This window comes from Lepisosteus platostomus, chromosome 12, assembly GCF_059453375.1.
Source record: "Lepisosteus platostomus isolate fLepPlt1 chromosome 12, fLepPlt1.hap1, whole genome shotgun sequence".
Classification (NCBI taxonomy): Eukaryota; Metazoa; Chordata; class Actinopteri; order Semionotiformes; family Lepisosteidae; genus Lepisosteus; species Lepisosteus platostomus.
Window position 1 is genome coordinate 40,895,706 of NC_142622.1, and position 21,843 is coordinate 40,917,548.

The 21,843-nt window shown below is 36.8% G+C and overlaps 1 protein-coding gene across 1 annotated transcript in view; it reads left to right on the forward strand.

The window, feature by feature from the left end:
- The window catches only part of emc2 (ER membrane protein complex subunit 2), a 44,071-nt gene extending 24,408 nt beyond the window's left edge, over positions 1-19,663 (forward strand). Inside the window, exons 6-11 of the mRNA XM_088601915.1 lie at positions 2,145-2,230; positions 2,381-2,440; positions 5,108-5,189; positions 5,679-5,789; positions 9,073-9,177; positions 19,247-19,663. Coding sequence (XP_088458041.1) covers positions 2,145-2,230; positions 2,381-2,440; positions 5,108-5,189; positions 5,679-5,789; positions 9,073-9,177; positions 19,247-19,333 — 531 coding nt within the window. The 3' untranslated portion in view covers positions 19,334-19,663. The remainder of the gene's footprint in view (positions 1-2,144; positions 2,231-2,380; positions 2,441-5,107; positions 5,190-5,678; positions 5,790-9,072; positions 9,178-19,246) is intronic.
- The last annotated feature ends 2,180 nt before the right edge of the window (positions 19,664-21,843 follow it).

Consider the following 21,843-nt stretch of genomic DNA (forward strand, 5'->3'; position numbering starts at 1 on the left):
TAGCAGATGCTGATGGAAATGCATTTGAAAAAAAATGTTGAATTTTAAGTCCAATAAAATACCAACTCCTGAACTGCTTTAAATTACACTTGGTAACCTGCTTACTATTACTTTACTGTTTTCCCAGATTTTGGGAGGTAGTCTGCTTTAATCTTTTAGTAACATCTGTGGCATTGTCTTTTAAATAATCAGCTTCTGACATTGAAGCTTTTTTGATCTAACAAATGCTTTTATTTTCTAAAGATATGTCTTTTAATTCAAAATATGTCATTTGTTCTGAATTATTACCTAGAAAGAGAGCAAGTTAGGCATAGTTTTATAAACGGCCTAAATATTACGTTTAAGCATGGGTTCTGTTCTGACTGCACAGTCTCCAAAGTCCATGGAGAAAACTGTCCTGTAGGTATACAAAGAAGTAGTCTTTGCCTTTAACCTGTCATACCCTTTTCCAAATTCTCTGTGGAATGTTTCAGTAATGTTCCATTATCTATATGTTTCTGATGTCATCTGCACTGAAATTTGAGCCTGTTACCTCCTAATCAGTTGTGCATACACATCTTATAAGTCAGTCAGCTTTGAAATGCACTAATGGTTGGAAAAATTAAGGTTAAAAATTCTGTCGGCTGATGTTTTTTACAATGGTTTATTGCCATTAGTACTGCTGTTTTTTTTAACTACACATGCATTAATTTGCCCCGTCGAAACCAAGTATTTATATTAATTTTGAGGTGTTAAGTTCAGTTTTGTGGAGTGTATCATGTTAACTTTACAATTTAAACTTTAAGCTTTACATTTTTTTCCCACCACAAAGTCATTGGGTTCGTTTCCCATGCTGTTTATGTTTAACTAGGTTCCCTAGCAACCTGTAAAGATTCTCATTGATGGGTTGGGAAAGGAAACAATGAATCTGTAGGAAGCTGAAAGAGATTTGGTCTTTATTTCACACAGCTACTGACTACTTGTGAATACATCAGGAATATACTGTTCAAGTTCAAGTCTCTGTATAATTACTTGTTAATTAGTATGCAGTAATTATCACCATTAATTCATGTGTATTTACTGTGTACTCAGGTACACACAAGTCCAAAAAAAGAGACTGAACCTGGAACTAGACCATTCCAAGATTAGGCTAGAGCTTTAACGCAGTAAATTTGTCATTTGGAATTATTTCTCTTGATTGTGTGCAATATATTGTCATACTTATTTAATGAATTTGTATTTGTCACAAAACCTTTGACTTTTTATTTATCATGTCTCTTTAGAGAATGACAGTTTAGAAGATTGCAATATACTGTATGCCATGTCTTCAGTTTTTTTAAGTTTTGCAATTTAAATGTTTATAATGCAATTTTTGCTTCACTAAAAATATATTGTACTGTTTTTTTTTTGGGGGGGGGGGTAGGAATCTGTTGGTTTGCTTCCAACTATACTGAGAGAATATTGTATAGTTGTTATTTTAAATATAATATTTATTTTTACCCATTTGTTGCTGTTAATGAAATGTGTACATGTTTAAGCTTCTAAATATTGGAATTCAAAGTAAAACACCTCTCTTCTGTCAGAAGTCAACATTTTTCTTTCTTTTAAATTAGATTATTAGACCAAATTAAATTTAACTATATAAATTGATTATTTAAAATGTTTTAACTGTAGTTGCAAATAGGAAAAATACTTATTTAGATTTTTATTAGAAGAACCTATTTTGGATACAAGTCAGATTTGTGAAGATTGACTTCGAAGTGCAAAAAGAGTTTTAATTTGTGCCGCGAGAAAGAGTGAATTATTTTAATCCCCGGGCACTGTCCCAGAGATGTAGGCCTTGTGAGTGACTGAAAGACATTGGGGATGGATAAAGATTAGGCCCCCCTGCTGCTTTCTAATTATTGGAATCTGAGAGATCATTTATGAGGATGAAGTGATGCATGCAGCGTTTGCATCGAAGGCATAGCACATGTAACATGATTGCAGATGGGAGATTTTCTGACTCTGAGGGATGTCATGGGGAAATGCTTCTAAACCCAAGCCGTGGAATTCCACTAACATTGAGATAATAATTTGCTCAGTCAAATTACCTTCTTTTTACCCCTCTTTAACAAACACTTGAGGAATTGAGACCTTAATCCTCGACTAATGTCAATCCACAGGCTGCTAGAAAACGCAAGATTGCCATTCTCAAAGCACAAGGGAGAAGCACAGAAGCCATCCGGGAGTTGAATGAGTATCTGGAGCAGTGAGTGTTTTACAAGAGGATTGAGCTGTGTATTTCTGATAAACCTTTTTTAATTAAAATGAAATTTGCATTTTATTTATAATCCCCTCCCCCCCCCCCCACCACCTCCTCCCTTCGTTTATGTATGACATATTTTTTTCTCTCTTGCAGGTTTGTTGGAGACCAGGAGGCATGGCACGAACTTGCAGAACTTTACATCAATGAGCACGAGTACTTATTTTTTTTTCCCCCATATGATTCATATGTTGGGCTTGCAGTGAAAATTTCAGATTGTGTCTTTATGATGTTACACTATTTCACAAATATAAAATAACAAACCGGTTCTGCCCCCACTTCATTTTATTTTGTTACATGATAATACCGAGAACATTTGTATAAAATTCTCAGTTATTTCAGTTGTCTTTGTTTTGTTATGTCTCCGATAACAATATGGGTTTTGATTAGCGTAGTGCAAGGCCTACTTTAAGATAAGTAGCCATAAAAATGGCTTAGTTTTCTTTTACAGGTTGTTTTCTGAACCCCACTACAGTGGTCAACAGCTTGATCCAAGCGGGTTGTTAGACATCACAATAGGCCATGAAATGCCAAGCTCTGCTGGAGTCATATTGAGGATTGTCCGTGTTTGTTTCGTGGAATCAGAGTTTAATAGGATTTCAGTTTAAGCCCCTCATACTTGTAGGGTAAGAAAGAACTTCCTGTAGTCCTGCTGATAACTGAGTTGCTAGGGGAATTGTCTGTGAGGCAAGCATGGTAAGAAAATCATTTCGTATGTGTCACTTTTTATCCCTTATAATTGTTTAGAGCTAAGAATTAGTATTTAAGGCCTTCAGCACTGCCTAGTCGGTCACCCAGGTAGGGAAGTGACAACTCCAGGAATGTTGACTGCAGTAAGGAGCTGATTATTGGATATTTAATGTTTTTGTCAGAGGTTTTTATTGCTGTAGTGGCAGGAGGAAATCCCAGTGTGAGAGGATTAGCTCAGAGCTTAGTTCAGGTTTTCTAATATCACAGTATTAATTCCAGCTCCTATCTAAAGGCGTGTCAATTTTTTTTTGTGTGTCGCAATCTTTACTTTCCTGCTCTAGATTGTATCACATTATTGCCTCCCTTTTCCATGGAGAGAATAGCCCAGGCAAGATTCCCAAGAGAAGGTGGAGGCCCTTTCCAAACCAGAAAAAAAAACTGGCTGAGAAGGAAAGAACAGAAACAAATAGTCAACTCTTGCAAAAAGATCATAGGATGCTAAATATAAACTTGTCCCTATTTATAGTCTGCTATAATTGAACCGTTAAACAGGATTTAAAAGTTGTTTTATAGGAAGCAAGGAAAATAAATTAAAATGATTTGTTTGTACTCCTGTTAAATTTACCATAAAATATGTCTTTAAATACTGTGAAGGAACAGTTATGGTAAGATTGTACAGTGTTGCTATGATGTAAAATAGTGCAAGGGACTGAATGTATCGGAATGTTTTAAACATAGTTTAAATGAAAGGTTTATACTGTGCACTTTTATATCACATAGACACTTTATTTCCTCCAGTATTTGATTGCCTGCAAATTAACTTGAAAGAGTATGTTGAAACACCATACATGATCTTTTTACTGTATTTAAGTGGCATCAAATGTGGTGTTAGCTTTACTTCAAGTTAAAAGAGTTACCTTTTTTAGTACGTACCAGTTTGGAGTATACAAAGCTGTTAGTATATCAAGTTTTATTTGTACAGTGTCCTGACAATATGCACAGCACTGGCTGTGGTGTTTCACAGATAAGCAGCTTTGAGCAACTAAAACTGCTGCAGGAGAACATATGAAAGTATTTATGAGAAGGAAGCCATAATTGTAAGCAGGCTGCGACCTTCAGAGTCGTCAGAGCTGATCAGCTCCCTTGAACCAATCTTAACTTTGAAGTCTGTTAAATAGACATTAAGTGGACTAATAGCCACTGCATTTCATGTAGCATAATGTCTACATTCATGTTCTGCTGAAGTGCTTGGGCATTGGATTGAAATTTTCACTGCCCGGTGATAAGATTACACATGGATTAGCTTTGCATATTTGAGTCCCATTTTAGTTTTAGAAATTCACATGTATGTGAGGTCACATAAGAACTGGCAATATGCAGGTACTCTATCTGTGTAAAATTTGAGTTGCATGCACCTTGTACACAGTACTTAAATACTTGCACAATGATTGTGGTTAAGAGAGGGTTTATGAAGTACAATTTGACATACCAGTTTTGTCTTTTTCATCTTCTTCTAAAGCTACAGTAGTTTCTTGGTGTTAACATCATGTTCTGTGTTAAATTACAGTAGTTATAAACTTTTCGGGTTATTCGAATGATTTATGTTTTTGCGTTATTTAAATGCAAATGCCTAAGAATACTTGCTTGAATTTTAACACTACAGTAGTTGATAGTTACAACGCAGTTATGTTCTACAGTTGTGGGCTATAATAATTCAAATATGGACTGAAGTTCTTTAATATGACTGATTCCTGCGTTCAGTGGAATGGCATGTGAATATGAAAACACAATGGGCTTCTCCTTCCTACATCTATACTTGTCAACTAACACTGACTTTCCTGGCACCTCTAAATAGCCTCAACTGAAATTCTGCACTTCAGATTATAGTTTCCTTAGGGAGTTGTACTAGAAAGACCTTTAGGAGCAATTTGGGAAAACAAAATATCCATATAAAAACTGTAAGGGGTGATGGTAGTAAAATGGATGGATGATGTTTTATTGAAAAATTTTTGAAAATCAGTGTCACTGTTATTGTGCTGTTAGTTGTGCTTTCTCACTGCACAGTAAAAAAGTAGGATCGTTTCTAACTGAAAAAATTAATAACATTAACGTTTTTTTTTGTGTGTGCTCAAGCTATGCGAAAGCTGCATTTTGCTTGGAGGAGCTGATGATGACAAATCCTCACAATCACTTATACTGTGAACAGTATGCAGAGGTGCGTATTTGAAAAAAGTCCTTTACCTCTGAAATGTTATTTAAGATTGAAAAAAAAAACCCTGCAGGATATTATTTATGTTTTTGTTAATCTTTAACCGAGTGCTAAGTTTATGCCACACAAACGTTCCAAAAATTGACACATTGTGATAGAGGACCTTTTCTGAGAGAATAATAATAATAATATCACTTTATTAACCCTTTACAATTTCTTGCATTAGGAAGTTGTCTTTTCGCATACCCCAGCTTGCTCTCCATGAGACACACAGACACACAGATAGGGAGAGAGCCTGGGGTCAGAGCGCAGGGTCTGCCATTGTACAGCGCCCCTGGAGCAGTTGGGGCGCAGATCCTTAGCCACAGAGCCACCGCTCCGAACATAAAAAGTAGCAGATGATTTTTGTCGAATATTCAACAATTTGCATATGAATGTATTAGAGTATGTTTTTAAGGGAACGTGGATTGTAACTCTTCATTGTTTGTTTTCTAGGTTAAGTACACTCAAGGTGGAATTGAAAATTTGGAACTATCTCGGAAATATTTTGCGCAGGCGCTGAAGCTAAACAATAGAAATGTGAGAGCTTTGTTTGGCCTTTATATGGTGAGTTCAAATATAAGTCACAGTGTCTTCTCTGAAACATTAGTTCTGATCAAGTTAACAGTTTTATTCTAATCTGCTGGCTATTGCGTGTGGAGATATTTTCAGTCCATTTAGGAATGGAGGTAAAAGTGAAGAAGAGACATTGGACATCTTATAAATACATAGTTTTATCGCATATGCTTAATTAGAACACCATAATATTGACACCCTATATTTTTTACTTTTTGGATATAATTAAAATGCAAATTTCTCTCTCTCTATATTTTTTTTTAATTTGTAAGTCATAACTTTAGAAGACATGTAGTGCAAATAATAGGTCAAAGATCCAGAATTTAAACGTTTGTTGTTGTGCTAGAAAGTTCAATTGTAATTGTTTGATTTTCTTTAATATTTCTTTTTTTTTTAAGTGAATGTGTGCTGCTGTAGTGTGCCTGCTTTGTTTACACCTATTGTATTTCTATTTCCTGACATCTAATGAGAATCCCTATTCAGCAAAATGTCATCAGAGTGAGGGAATAGAAAAAAATTAACTTTTATTCTAAAATCCAGAAGCAAGAAAAGGAAAAGCCATGCTACTGTATTTAATATTTCAGCAGATACATAGAAAAATCTTTAATGTTCTGCCCATTTCAGTTTTCTGGGGTTTGTGTCTTAGAGATGATGGCAATAACATATAAAAGACATAGGATTTGTGGTTAAGAGTGTAGCTGTTCTGTGGCTGAAGAGTATGATTCACATTTTTCTCCTTTCACCACACGTTTTTTAGGAATTGTCAAGCTTGTCAGCAGTTGGTATCTGTAGTGTTTTGTAAATTAAAGCACATCAAGTGGTGATAAGCCTTCTCCTGTACAACACAAACTTTTCAAAGCAGCTGTATAGCCAGTACATTATGAGATCATGCAGTGTTGTTGCTAATAATTACAAGTATTATGATCTGACTGTACCGTTACAAACCATTGAGGGTATGTTCCTTTGTAGTTAGGGCCTCAACTAAGTCATGGCAAAACTACTAATAAATTGGAGCTCTGCTGACTGTATATGATTATGAGCTGAAGTGATAAAAGGAACGTATGCATATTTTGCATATACTGATTTATTTTACTATAACTACGCAGTCCTGCAAATCAAACCATAGCAAAATCAGTCCTAAGAAGAGCACCTGTTTCAGGCATTTCTTTTCAACCTATACTCCATACTAGAATCAGTTATGTTTCCCCAGTAGTTTTTCTGTGCTTAATACCATCTCTGAGAGAATTTTCTAGCACAGCAACACAGCTTGTGTTTGTAGGCTCTTCTGAAATCCTTTGTCCCCCTGCAGTCCAGATTTATCCAGAGCAGAATGTCTCATAAAAGCAACACAAACTAAAGGCTGGATATACCAGTAGGTGGGAGTTACATGTGCAGATCTGACTGCTGCTGTTTCAGAGGGAAGTCAGGAAAAATAAACAGTCTGCACCACAACACCCAGCAGCTGAAGTGCATGCCGTGAAGAAAACCTCATGTCCTTACGTTCGGGAACATGCAGAGAAGGAAATGACTCGCTGTGGTTCTGTGTTTAGCAGTGTCGTCTCCATACACTGCTGGAACTAGCAGAAGCAGCCAAACATTGCACAGTCCTTAATTTTCACCATATAGCAAATTAAGTCGGGTCCTATTTCTTGTCAGATTGTTAGAGTAAATATTGCTCTTTACTGCCATTATCATAAATCAGTTCTACTTTGGAAAAAATCATATTAATTCAAGAAAATATTTATATATCTTGTGTTCCCTGTATGATATTAATCTTGTATTTTAAATACTCCGCAAAAATTAGTGATCAAATAAAAAAATCTTTAACCACTGAAAATAACAGAAATGTTTTTGTTTAAAACCACTGGTATTCTGTGTTAACCGTTATTAAACTCAATTCCAGATGAGAAAACTTCACATGAGCATGATGAAACATTAAAAAAACGATGGATTTCTTGGAACGCAGATATTTAATATAACATTTCAAGACACATCCCCAAGAACAGGCTTGCATTTTGCGCCCATAAGAAATTGTCCAATGCAATGTAAATCAATGAATAAGGAAACTTGTATTACTATCATAAAAAAATAGTATATACAGTATAAGAAATTGTCACAACAGACATTAGAACAGTTGTCTAAAGAGTTGTTTAATATTATAACAATTCAGCCAAATCTGAAATGAAGGGTTATTCTTAGGATGTTTCTTCAATTAAGGAAGAGGATAAGCACCTACTATTATATGATGCATTTTTCTCTGGAAATCAAATGGCTGAGAAGAATTTAATTTGACAACACGATAAATATTCCTAGATGTCATTTAAAAAGTTTACAAATAAAAAAGGACCCAAAAATATTTCAGGGCTATTTAGGGAGGCAAACTTCGTAGTCCTTTACCAGCCCTGACTACCCAGTCTGCCTGACCAATGTGAGGAAACAGTTTAAAAAAACAGCCACACATTGTTAACCTACCTTTTATGCAGTGAAATTGCAATGTAGAACACTGGAGGTTTTCTTTGCTGAACTGGCACGCCATTTTACTGCCACTACCAAAATGTTCCATTAAACCTTCTGCCTACCTCTGCTGTATACATGGGCTTTACCACTGGCAAATGGGAGACAGAACCAGAATTCATCAGGATGCACCATCTTTGCCAACATCTTGGGAGGAGTTCTCTATGTTGTTGCACAACGTGCAGTAGTGCAGCCAGGCGATGTTGAGTCATGGGATTAATATTGTAAGGGCGTCTCTATTTGATACGGGCACTTCTGAATGTTCTGATTGAAAATTGGGTTTGTGTGTCTTACGTGACTCTTAATTTTGTTAACTGCAGTTAGGTGCAGTTGTTTCGGCGTCAAAATGTTCCTCAGACAGTCCTTTCTGAATCTTTTCATGTGGTTGACAGGGTCTGGTCCTGTCTGTTGGCTTCATTAGTAGTGCCTATTTATTTTGGAAGACAGAAACTGAATTTCCTAATGTCCTCATTTTCTGATGTTTAAGCTAAATGTTTCCTATTTTTCACTGCAGTGTCATTGAACCAGATAAGTCGACTCCCATGTGCCATGTGTTTGTTGCCACACCTTTTATCATTTTTTACTCAAGATGTGATCATCTGAAAAGTTCATGTGAGCCGTTACATTCTTCGGTTCATCAGTTTGCATTACATAACCAATTGTCCGGAGTGACAGTCCACGCGTTTGTAAACCAAGTGTGCATAAACTTGATTTGACTTTCAAAAACTGGTTTCAATCCCTGTGCCATCTCTTTCTACAGTCTGCAAGCCATATTGCTGCTAACCCTAAAGTGAGTGCAAAAGTGAAAAAGGACAATGTGAAGTATGCTGCCTGGGCTGCTAGCCAGATCAACAGAGCCTACCAGGTTAGTATTGAGGACCCTAACCCATCCCCATGTTTTCTTGCGAACCTTTCTGCTTCATTGCCTGGGTATCTTTGTGCTTGGCCTGTCTTAAGACATTTATTGCACTTACAGTCTATCGCTGTTGCAAGATCTTCTTAAACTGGGAAAATATTTTTTGCAGATTTTTCCACTTGGGCCTTCAGTGATTCAAGTAAAACCAGAAATGATTTTTTTAAAGTAATGGTTACAGTGTGTACATAATAAATGCCAGTAGTCTCTCCAATATCAATAACCTCTGCAAGCAGCCTTGCTGTTGTTGTGCCGTTAGGCCAATTGCCAAATAATAGTTCTGAAGTGGGAGTTCACCTTTCCTTACAACACCCTTTAAAGGTGTAGTTAAAACGAATGGTGTGCTTCTTTACTTTTTTATATATTTCTGGTCACGATGTACATTTCAGTTTTGATCAGGAGCAAGCAGGAGGGGCGAAATAAGAACATGTTTGGGAACACTGACAGAATTAGTTGGAATATTCATTCATTTAAGCAGTCCGTGCTAAAAACATTTTTTTTTTCTCTAACACACCGGAGCCAGTATCAAGCTCTTTTGAAAAAGAGCCAGTGAACTCGTACATGCACAGCTCTACACAGTGCCTGAAGTGTTTATGAAAGTCATGATTAGTTTTTCACTAGATTGTAATTTATAAGAGCCTAACAGGTTGCAAAAGAAGAGCTGGCCATTTGGCCCATCTAGGCTGTTCGGTTCTTGGTAGCTAATTGCTTGGGGAATTTCTTTCAGCTGTTTCTTGAAAGAAGCCAGGGTTTTGGCTTCAGCAGCGTGGCTGGGTAGCTTGTTCCATACTTCCACAACCCCTTGTATAAAAAAGTGCCTCCTGATCTTAGTTTTATATGTGCTTCCACGTATTTTGCAAAATACTAAATTACTGTGTATTATGGTCATCGCAACATCTTCATCTGGGTTGAATTTTAGTTCTCTTCCATTATTGTATTAAAAATCTGTTTCAAGCGCTCTGTTTTTAATATTTGCAATATATTCACATTGATGGATGTGATTTTACTTCATTGCCGTAGAGATACAAGTGAGGCTGAAGTACATGTATTGAACACTTGCTTAAAACAAACTATACTATTCTCTGAAATGTCTGTTTATTATAACCACTATTAAAATTGCTAATAATTAACCAGTAATAGCTAGACAAAAAAGTTACAAAGAACTATGTTGGCTGTATTGCTGCATTTTAAATCAGTTTGTCTACTTGAATTAACATGCAAGTTAATTCCTTACCCTTGAGTTTTAAAATTATATTTCGCTTCATAAAAGCGAACAGTGAAATTCTACTTTGCGTCGTTCCCTTTTATCTTTTACTAAATTAAAATTCTTAATGATTGGGGATAATTGACATTTAATTTAGAAGACAAAAGTTGTTTTAAAAAAACCACACCCAGTGATAAGATTGATTGCTGGTTTCTAGAACAATATCTTAAACATGAAGATAAAAAAACTCATTCAATTTGACAAACATGTCAACTGAAGTATCTGTCTTTAAAAAATAAACCTTTTTCAATGCACTCAGTAGCTTTTATGTTATACCCTTTTTGTATAAATGCTTCATACATTTAAGGCTCTGGAGTAGGGTCTGGTGTGAGCCATGCTTCAATTTCAGTGCTATTTCATTTGCTGCTATGCTCTAGAAATATTCTAGATTGGATTAATAATTTTAATATTTTAAACTAAGAAATGACTTTAACCCACTACTCATGAGCTTGTGAGATAAATGAACTTAAAAAAGGAAGTTAAAATGCAGCCTTCTTGCTCTTTGAACCTTTTTAAAGGTTCAAATGCAAAATGTAACATAGCTTGATCTATAAATACATTTTGGAATGATACAACATTGCACTTAATTGGTAATACACTAATTTATTAGAAAAATAGTGTAGAATTTCAGTTCCACAAAGCTATTTTGTTTGTTGAAAAGGTTGCGTTTCACACAGATGGTTTATATGTTAATGTAATTCTATCAGTTCTATCAGTTCATGATTCATGTAGTTGAAAAAAAGTTTCATTAAATCCCAAGGGGAAACTATTTAGATCTACCACTGCTATGTGGTAGTAAGAGGAAAAAATGAAACAATATTCAGATGGTATCACTAAAGTAGTTTACAGTGTTGCTATGGCATGCTGGGCATAAATTAGTATTTAATAGAAATCTTAACTACTAGTATTGAATATACATTGCTTATTTAGGCATTTAGAGTTAAATATGTAATAAGTGGTTCCTTACTCAGCAAGTGCGCTCTTAACGTTGTACCAAACCATCAGAACATTTAACAGATGAGATTTGCCACACACTGAGCACTTCTGGCTTTGTGTATAAGCACACCAATTCGCGCTTAAGCCAAACAAAATGTGGAACTGATAAGTTTCCATTACTCGGTCTTCACTGAGTGTGTACACCACTCGGTCTGTGTATAGGAAGAGCTTGATCTCGGGTTTAATTATTTTAAGACCGGTTTTAAAATTTTAATGAGAGGGCACATTCAATTAAGAATTCTGTCAGTCTTTGGAGGATCTATGGAAAATGTTCGTGCTGACTTGTATTTTTCCGTATTTGTTGATTCATGGTTTGCTTGCCGTTTCCTTCCTGAAAAGTTAAAAAAGGTGTTCTAAAAAATGTCACATAAAAAGCCCATCTTTTTAACGATTGCCTACATCTTTTAACTTTTTTTTTTAGTTTTACATGTAAATACAGGATTTTTTAAATTCTTATTTATTGACGATAGGTGTCTATTTTTTTTTTATTTTAAGGAAAAGGCAAGCATGGGGCCTCCAGACATGGACTGAGTCGGATTTTACATATATTCACAGCGGTTACAATACAGTATGGTATTGTGATGTAAGGGAAGAAAAATACAGTGAATATTGAGAATCAGTCAGCATGTTCCAGGGTAGTCTGGGCAGAGTTTAGCTTGCTGTTTTGTTTTTCATGCATTCTCTCTCACCTAGCTAATATTTTACAAGGTAAACCTTAATTTTTTAAGTAGTAAGTTCTCACTTTTAGCTGTTAAGGCAAGGACGTTTGACCTCTGTGTTTTCAAGCTTCGGTGATTTTTATCTTGAGGTTCCCAAGAACCATAATGGAATTTAAGCTCCCCCTGCATCAAAGCTCATTCTTGAGGAATTGGAACTCCCTAAACATCTGATTAGGACCATTTCTGTGTGCCTGGGAATAAGGACCATAAAAGAAAAGACCTTCTGTTCCCTTCAAGTCACAGGCATAACTTTCTTTATCAGCTGGGGAAAGGAAGTAATAAGTAGTCTCTGCTACTGCTTAAAAGATGTTGAGCTTTTTTGTTTGTTTTACCTTTTTTTTTGTTAATCACAACAGGCAGTTATGGGAACCTACTGTGTGCCTGAAAAGGTAGATAGATTATACCTTCTGGTTAAATTTTTTTTTTTAAATTAAAGGGTATGATCTTGGTGCCTCTAGGCTTTAAGCAAGTACCATTGTACAAATTTTGTGCTCAGGACAACTTGTTGCTTTGGGATATTTTACTGATTGATGTTTAACATTAAAGGTAGCAGTTTCCCAGTACTTAACTTTATTGCATTGCAGTACCTGGTGGTTATCATACCTTAATGTGAGAAAAATTGTATGCTAAGCAGGAGTGGATAGGTCTGCGCACAGAGGTCAGGCAGAGGTCATAGCTGCTTGGGAAAGTCTTTAATACAAACTTGTCAAGATGACCACAGGCTTGAGGCATACAGGTCTGTGTTATTTGGTCTCATTTAGCTGTCTTTTGGTGGTTTCCTTCTGATGAGATACTTAAATTCTTGAGGGATCGTATGACGTTTGTATCTTAAGTCCTGGGGTTCATTACACTACATCTAACTTATATACCACTGAATACCAAACAGCCATAGAAGGCCTTGCTTGAAAAAAGTGGTATCATTTCTGTTGTGTGTAATTATTTACATTAATACATATGCTATTGTATTTTGAGGTATGACATTGTGTGCTACGTTGCTTGAAAGACATTGCCTTCAGGGTATAAATACAGATCAGCACTATAATGGAAGGAGTTGTTTACTCTCTTAACAGAGCTGTGAAAGCGAGGATCTTTGGCACTACGGTGCCTGGATTTCAAACAGGTATGGAAAGTTATTTGTTGTGGCATGTCTTGTCATTCAAACCTTGCGTCACCTTGTCATTGAAAGACCCTAGGTGGACATCAGAAAAGAATGTTATCTAGTGTTGAAATGGTTGCATACTTTTGCTTTTCTAGCTTCAGTTCTTTTGTTCCTCCCTACCATAAGAATGGACTATTAATTCTTGATCGCGTCTTTTTTCATGCCTCAGCACAGTCACCATTGACTGGTACAACTTCCTCATTTAGTATCTGTATACTTGACTTAATATGAATCTCAATAATAAGTTTGATTTATTTTTGGCTCGTTTCTGAAGATAAACTATAGCACAACAGCCATGTAGAATCTAGCCAGGAAACTTACTAATTAAACATTTTTATATTTTCCAAAATAAAAATCAACAGTTTTTGAAAAAATCTGAATTATAATTGTCTCAAGTTTGATTCTCAATAGAATCTGTTTGTACATTAGAACATTTTTAAATGTTCTTGAATTTATCAATGCCTTTCTCAACCATTTAGTGATTTTGAGACAGGCCAATTGATGTATTACACAAGTCTAAAATAACTTGATCATGCCTGCCTAGGGCAGATTAAATAATTACATAAAAATGTGCTTACAGCAGGAGTCAGAAATACAGTGCCTATCATCCTTTAATGGTGTGGATGAATCACATACTATAATTATGCTGCCAGCCATTTACTTTCACTAAGGCTGTAGGAAATTCCTTATTAAAAACAACCGTATACAGTTATAGCCATAGCAACAAGATGAAAATATATAGCATGTTCACATATGTGCGTATACATCTTTCATTTAAAATTATACTAAAGCAACGGATGGTGCAGCATTGTAGGGATCAGTCACAGACCCAGAACACGCTTTCCTTTTGCTAAGCAAGTAAAGAAGAGAGGATGGAAAATTAAACTTCAGTGCTTCCTGATTAGATCCTGGGTCTTATGAATAGATACTTCTTCATTTTAAATCATGCAAGTACAAAATTACCAAATTGTTGCAGAATCATTTTGGACAGTAAAATGAATAAAGTGTTCAGTGTGTCATATTGCATGTTGTGTTGGTGGAACAAACTATTTAAAGAACCTATGAACTGCTTGATTCGACTGATTGCTGATCATAATGATTAGTAATCCCTTGCATGCATAAGGTACATTTTATCAAAAAATTACAAAGCATTCAATATAGAGGAGGGAGCCCACATTAAGAATTTTTGGAAGGCCAGAAAAATCCACAGTGGAATTCAGCCTGCGTAGTTTATGCTACAGACCATCAAATTCAGTTATCAATAATAAGTCTTATTGAACAAAATCAGGAATGTGTGCATGAAGAAAGAATTGGTAGTTGTGGGACAATTTCATTTGCCTTGTATGGATTGAGGAAAGCCTTCAGGGGTGTCCGCAGCTGAACCTGAAATGACTGACCTGGCTTACTTTTAGTACCTTATTCAGGTCGTCCGATAACCTTAATAAAGGCAAAGCTTGTATTGATCTTGTCATTTTCCGACAATCAAGAATGAATGAGGAAAACCAACATGAGAGAGTTATTAGGGAATGGGGATCATTATACGGTATGATTGGAAATTGTGCAGTTTGTCTTACATATCAATACTCTACTTTCCTAGAATTGTGAAATTTTAAGAGGATAATGGCATAGATGTGAAATCGGTAGAGAATGATGGGTAGAATTTTTAAGAAATTCTGCTTGATGCACAGAACAGATTCATCTCCAGTATAAATAATACAATTTTATTACATAGTATGAAGGTCTAAATCAGGAAATCTTAGGTTAAGTGTTGGGCTGTATTCATGCAGTAAATCCTTAAAGTAATCTGGTGCTCGGCCATGTCTTAAAAATGTGCAGGTGTTTTTAAAATCTCCATGAAGTTACCTCTAAATTTCACTTGGATGTTTTGTAATGTAGAGGTACTATAAAGAATTGGAGTTATGTGGAGATGTAAAGTACTTTTAGTTGACATGCAAACTACGTGGAAGATGTAAGAGGATTAAGAAGAGCAGAGGGGTGAAGAATGGAACCAGTTAAGTAAAGGCTTTTCTGAAGAAGAAGGTTTTGAGTCTGGATTTGAAGGAGTTTAGAGAAGGTGACTCTCTAATATCCTTGGGCAAAGAGTTCCAGAGCTTGGGGGCATAGCAGGAGAAGGCCCTGTCGCCCATACAATGTAGACGGGCTTTGGGGACAGTAAGGAGGGCAGAATTTGAAGAGCGGAGGTTGCGAGGTGGGGAGTAGGGCGATAAAAGTTCAGACAGGTATTGAGGTGCCAAGCCATGTAAAGCCTTGTAGGTGAGCATGAGGATTTTAAAGTCTACGTGGAATTTGACCGGAAGCCAGTGCAAGGACTCCAGGATAGGAGTAATGTGAACACTTGCACTAGACCTGGTCAGGATTCTGGCTGCTGAATTTTGGACATACTGCAGCTTGTTCAGAGTAGATTTAGATACCCCAGGGAGCAGAGCATTGCAGTAGTCAATTCGAGAGAATACAAATATGTTGATCAGCTTTTCAGCCACAGTTAATGATAGCATAGGGCGTAGTCTTGCGATATTTCTAAGGTGAAAAAAAAGATGTTTTGACAGTATGCTGTACATGTGGGTCGAATGTTAAGCCAGAATCGAATATAACCCCAAGGTTTTTCAATTTTGATTGGAGCTCAAGTACAGAGCCATCTACAGACAGGGTTACAGGACTGGCTTTACGAAGTTGATGGGGGGTACCAATAAGCATGACTTCAGTCTTGTCACAGTTAAGATGAAGGAAGTTTTGAGTCATCAAAAACAGAAATAAGTATGAATGTTCAGATTGGGGCTGTGTAATCAGTGATGTACCACAGGGATCTGTATTTCAACTACTGTTCTGCTTAACTTTTATCAGTGTCCTAGGTACTTATGTAGTTAGCAAACTAGACAAAGTAGTCAAGACATCACAAAGCGATGTCATGTTAAAAATGTCTGATCTGCTGGTGTTACTCTTTCCTAGTGATTGTCACTTAGCAGGCAATAGTTGTTCCTATACACTGTCTGCCTCGGCGCACCAATTTACGTACATTTCAGAGAGCTGGGTTCAGAAAACTGCCTGGTATAGGTTAAGTTGACTCGGAGACGTTTCACTACCTGTGCGAACTACATCTTCCATAAACCAAATGGGAGACATTCTATAGTGTTTCTGTATCACCAGTCACTGAGTTGTCCCCGTTTGTGCTGTCCTGCACGTCCTGTCCCGTCCCCTAGACCTGCTGGTTTCAATGGTTATGGTGCAGTGCAACAGCTATGAGCTGAGAAGGAGCCCACATGGGATCTCTTATTTCAAAGGTTTAATCATTTCCCGATGATTCCATATGGTGACATAGGATACATGTCCTGCAGGTTGTAGCAGGGAACTAACTACCAATCTATTTGTAGTATGCTGATAGGTATTCAACTCCCTTTCACATCCCTACTTGTCATTTAACACCAACACTTATAGGACCTCAATTAGAATAGTTTGGTTTGCACGTTACGAAAAACATATCGCTACTCAGGAAAAACGGCATGATACCTTTCTGGACTCAAAGGAATGTCCTACTCTGACAGGCTAAAAGATTTGAGATGTTCTTTTATTCCTGCACAGTGAATGCTACAGGACGATCTGATTCAGACATTCTCAAAAGTTACTGACGATGTCAACTCAGTGATCATCTTCAGACTCTACAGTTTAAAATGTAGACCATTTTACAGGACTGCATTTGTGCATTTAAAAACAGAACAGGAGGTACTTACTGCTTTTGCTTAAAGGGTTAGGGGAGTTGAACAAGCTAAGCCAGCCATGATGTTGAAGCTGATACCTTGACTTCTTTCAAGGAACAGCCAGATGAGATCCTTGGATCAAGGAGGTAAAAATAATGAAATGAAGTAGATGGGTTAAATGGGCCTCTTGATGTGGGTAACCTTCCCTATTGTTCTTAGGTGTTTAGTAGAGGTAGGTTTGAGAGATAGTACAGAGAAAAGAGCTCCCAAATATACATTTATTACTTGTCCCTGGTGAAATAGGAACAATAAACCTCACATAACAAAAAAAAATTACATATCACTTGTGATTCTAACTCAAGATGGCAATTCAGTTATGGAAACCAAAGGGTTTAAAGGACTTTTCTGTGGAAGAATGTTCATAAATTCCCCCTTTGGAGTGCCAGAAACCCATAGTTCACTACGTGAATATTTGGTTTTTGTAGTTTCAGGTTCTAATCCTCTTTTCTCAGTGTATTAATTTATTATGCTAAAATCAATTTCAAGATACAAAGTGCTTTCTTTTACTTAAGTGCAGATGCCTCTTTTGATGCACATGTTACAATTGGCCATCCTTCAATCTGATGGAGTTAAACACTCCACCTACCCAAAAGCTGTCGTGGTGAAACGGTAATCACAACCGACTTGACTGCCATTTGCATGACATATTTTCCAGGCTAATGTCAGGTTCCCTTTCAGGGGAGAAAAAGTTCTAGCCAAGTTCTAGCCTAGCTCGAAAAATCAATTGTTCAGATATCTTCTGTTGATCTCCAGTTTACTCGGTTCAAAGTAGCCCTGGTAGAGATCGAGGGACTGAGGGGATTGGATTTCATTGTAAATGGGTGCTTTAATTGAGCCCTGTCTTGAAGGCATAGTCAAAGTGCGTCACACCCTCTATCTGGACAGAGGCGGAAAGCGAGCTACTGAGATGGAAAGCAAAGGAGCTGGGACTGAGCCCAGAGCATGTGGTGGAAGGCCAAGACTTTATGCGGTGACTCATTTGGACTAGGCTCTTTTACAAAGATTATTGTACCGCATTTAATTAGCCGATGCATAATCAGGTTCTTTTCTTACCATCTTTGTGTTGCCTAAAACTTATTTCTTCTGATGTGCAGAATAGCTTCCCTTCTCTTCGTATTTGATTTGAGTTCTGTTCTGGGCTACAGAGACTGCAGTGACCTCCCAGTCCTCCCACTCTATTATTCCGAGCTTCGTGAAGCTTCCATGCACATTGTGAAAAAGCTTGTTTAAAGAAATAATTAAAACAAGATTAAAATATGGAAACATTTATATCCAGGAGTGTAGTGTTTGGTTTTTTTCACTGGTGTGCATGAATGGAATAAACTCTAAGCTACCAGAAAGGTGTAGGCAACAGAATCTTTAACCCTGGATAACATCTTCCATAATATTCCAGTTGAAAATGACTCTTTAAAGCTCTATAAAGGGAAAAGATATTGATTGTACAAATTGTGAATTTCTGGTATAAGTATGCCATTATTTTAAACCAGTTTTAGAAGTTTGTGTTTCCTTATAAAAAACATTTTGTGTTGTACGTTTAAATATCCTCATACACTATGCAAATTGTCATGTATTATGTTCATGTTGTTTAATTTTATCAAGTATAATTACCATAAATGAAAGACTGGAACAGGCTGGAAGTTTATTTGAAGACTGCTTCTGAAAGACATTTTTGAATGCTGTCTGTTAAACTCAAAAAGGGGAGTATTACAGTGGGTGCACTTATAAATGAAAATAAAGGGGTGTTTAATATTTCCTACAATGCTCTTTAATGTATCACATCTTACGTAAGGCAGTTCTATTGAAAATGTCATTGAAAAACGCTATTGAAATACTATTGAAATGAGCATTTCCACAGCATTGTACATTTTTTGAGCATTCAAAAGAAAACTGAAATTGATCTTGGTTTATCCGTTTGTCTTTGGTACTTAAAATTCAAACAGGATCCCCAGTGAAGGTCCAGCAAGAACACTCGATTGTTCTCATGTTCTGACCATACGACAGTGTCATCTCATTTTCCCTTAGGAATGAACGTGTCAAAACGGAAATCCACTACCAAGAGACGTTTATGAAGGTCTTGGCCCTGTTAAAGTTTTTTTTTCCCTCTTTTCAGTTGGCGGGACGAGGAACAAAGGAGACCAAGTGTTCTCTGAAGGCGGTGGAGGAGATGCTGGAAACCATGCAGATTACACAATCCTAAAGCCCCATCAGACTCTTCACAAGCATGAAGAGCTGGACTCCAGCTTCAGGATCGTACCCAATGTCTTTTCTTTTCGGAGCTACGTCGGCTCATTGTTGTCGTCGTAATGTTTCTATTTTTTTTTTAATAATGAAAACTAAATGGAAAAAAGACCATAGATCAGAATGCATTTGTGTGAACAGCATGTAGACTGTATCTGCCTTTGTTCCGTTCTCGACTCAATGTTGTCCTCTTGGAGCTGCTTCTAGACTTGACATTGAGTATATTTGTGAATTAATTTATGTTTTGTTGCAGATATAACAATAAATTAACACATTGTTAACGTCCAAAGGGAGTCCTTCAGCCTTCTATTTTCAATGCAGTTGGAATAAGCAATTTGATAGACACGTCTACACATACGTACATGTAACATACTGTACTACATCAGCCCCTATACCGCTATTGCTTCCAATATTGCTCTTCAGAGCTGTTTGCTGTATGGCATGCTGTATAACCCCAGGGTTTTATGGGAACGTTACCAAAGATCGAAGGACAAGCAAGCATTTTCCTGGCGTCACTGTAAACTAACACACTGAGTAGATCCGCACAGTCGGTGTTGTACCGTCAGCTGGGGAAAGGTATGTCGATTTCAGCAAACCCAGCCGCGGAAGCACATGACCGATTAGGGAGGTGCCCTTTTTTATATGAAAAGTACAGGGCAGCCACCTATCCCAGGTTCCCCCATCACAGTTGTGAGGTCTGTCTGTCTGTCTGTGGAACCTTATTATCATTCGCGTTTTTAAAAGACCTTAGTCTTTTTTTCTTAACCTGCTGGGCATGATGTATCAGGCACTTATGTAAGGACTCACAATGGGTTCCCAATGCAAATCCTGGAAGTCTGTAAGTCAACAGGTTTTCTCTGTCTTTCTGCATGTAGACAGCTTTTCACTGGGAACTTGAGTTAAATTAATCCACTTAAGTTTTAATTAGACCAGTTTATTCCTTCTCAGCTTTAAGTTGTTTGTTTAAAGATGTAGAAAACCTGCTGGATTTTGGACTTTGAGGTCCAGATTTTGGAAACCCCAGCACAATGGAAACTAAATATCTTCAGGACTGTGTGAAAGCCTTTTTCAGAAATATCAGGTACTCTAAAATCTAGTGAACACTTGAGAAATGCATTTTTAGTTCCAATAAACAGCTAGGCAATACAGACTTGGTTAGTCACCTAATGCAATATAACAAGAGAAATCGAGGATATGGGTCTCGAGCTGTGCTTCAAGAGAGCACCCACTTGGAGTTTATATATAAAGTATAGTTCTATAGGCCTATGTGTTTTCAAAGGGAAGAAGGTTCTGATCACTGAGCTCTGGGTAGATTTCCAGTCATCTTATTCTTCCATAAGCAAGTTGGAAATTTCTCTTCAGTTTGTTCCACATATGAACCAATGTAACTGCCACTCAGCTACTCTAAATGGGCAGAAACAGAATCTGCTTAAATAATTCGGAAGAAAAAAAAGTCTCATTAAAACACAGATATCCAGCCAGCATATAAAAGTCCTCTTCACACAGTTTCCAGCTTTAAGTCACACCCTTCAATTAAAAAAATAAAGTTGTATCAAATACATTTTACATGAATGAGGAAAGGTCTGTAATTTAAGTTTAGTTAGTAATGAATAGCATATTGCCACTCATTAGAAGCAAAAAATGGTAACCAAAAGAAATGTCTGGTTTCTTACTGTATTATATCTCATTGTATAATTAGTATGTCTAATTAACATCCTATATCATTTGCACTCTCACAAGAGCTGTTAGATCCATTGGGTTTGTTTATTGGGTCCAGTCATGTTGGTTAATTTTTTTTTTTTACTGCTGTTACACTTCAGTGAGAAATTCTGATGGCTGAACATATGGATTTTGGGGAAAAATGTGATTTGTTTTAAATAAGGGAAAACCAATTTAATTGCTGCTTGTAATGAAATGGTTTGCAGGCATCTGTTTTTCACGGAGGTGCTGGTATGAACCAACGTGTTTTGCTTAGTGACTGACAGCTTGTGTTATGTGAATAGGAGCCACCAAACCAAATCTTTGGAGAATGCAAGAGGTTTGATTTGAGAGGTAATTTGTGGCCCCTCAGTCAAACAAATCAAAGTGCGCAGTTTGTAAAGATTATTACTTGCTTGCAGATGCTGTGTTACAACAGCCTGCCTCTCACTCATGTTTAATCGCTGTTTCAACCTGATACAATAGTGCCATCTGTAGTTCATAGGTAGCACTTTTGCTTATTCAAACTCCTCTTCATCATTCCAAGTTGCAAGGTGTGTCCATAAGAATCATACATGGGGGGAAAAAAACAATTGTAACTTTTCGATTAAAATAGACCATTGGACACAGCGTCAGACTTCAAAGCTGGAGTTAGGCCACACATTTAAAGCATTGTTTGACAGCATCTGCGCTTTGTGGTTGGAAGTGAGAAACAGTCAGTTCTCATGTTTTAATTTTGCAGGACTAAATATACCCAGAAGAAAAGCTGAC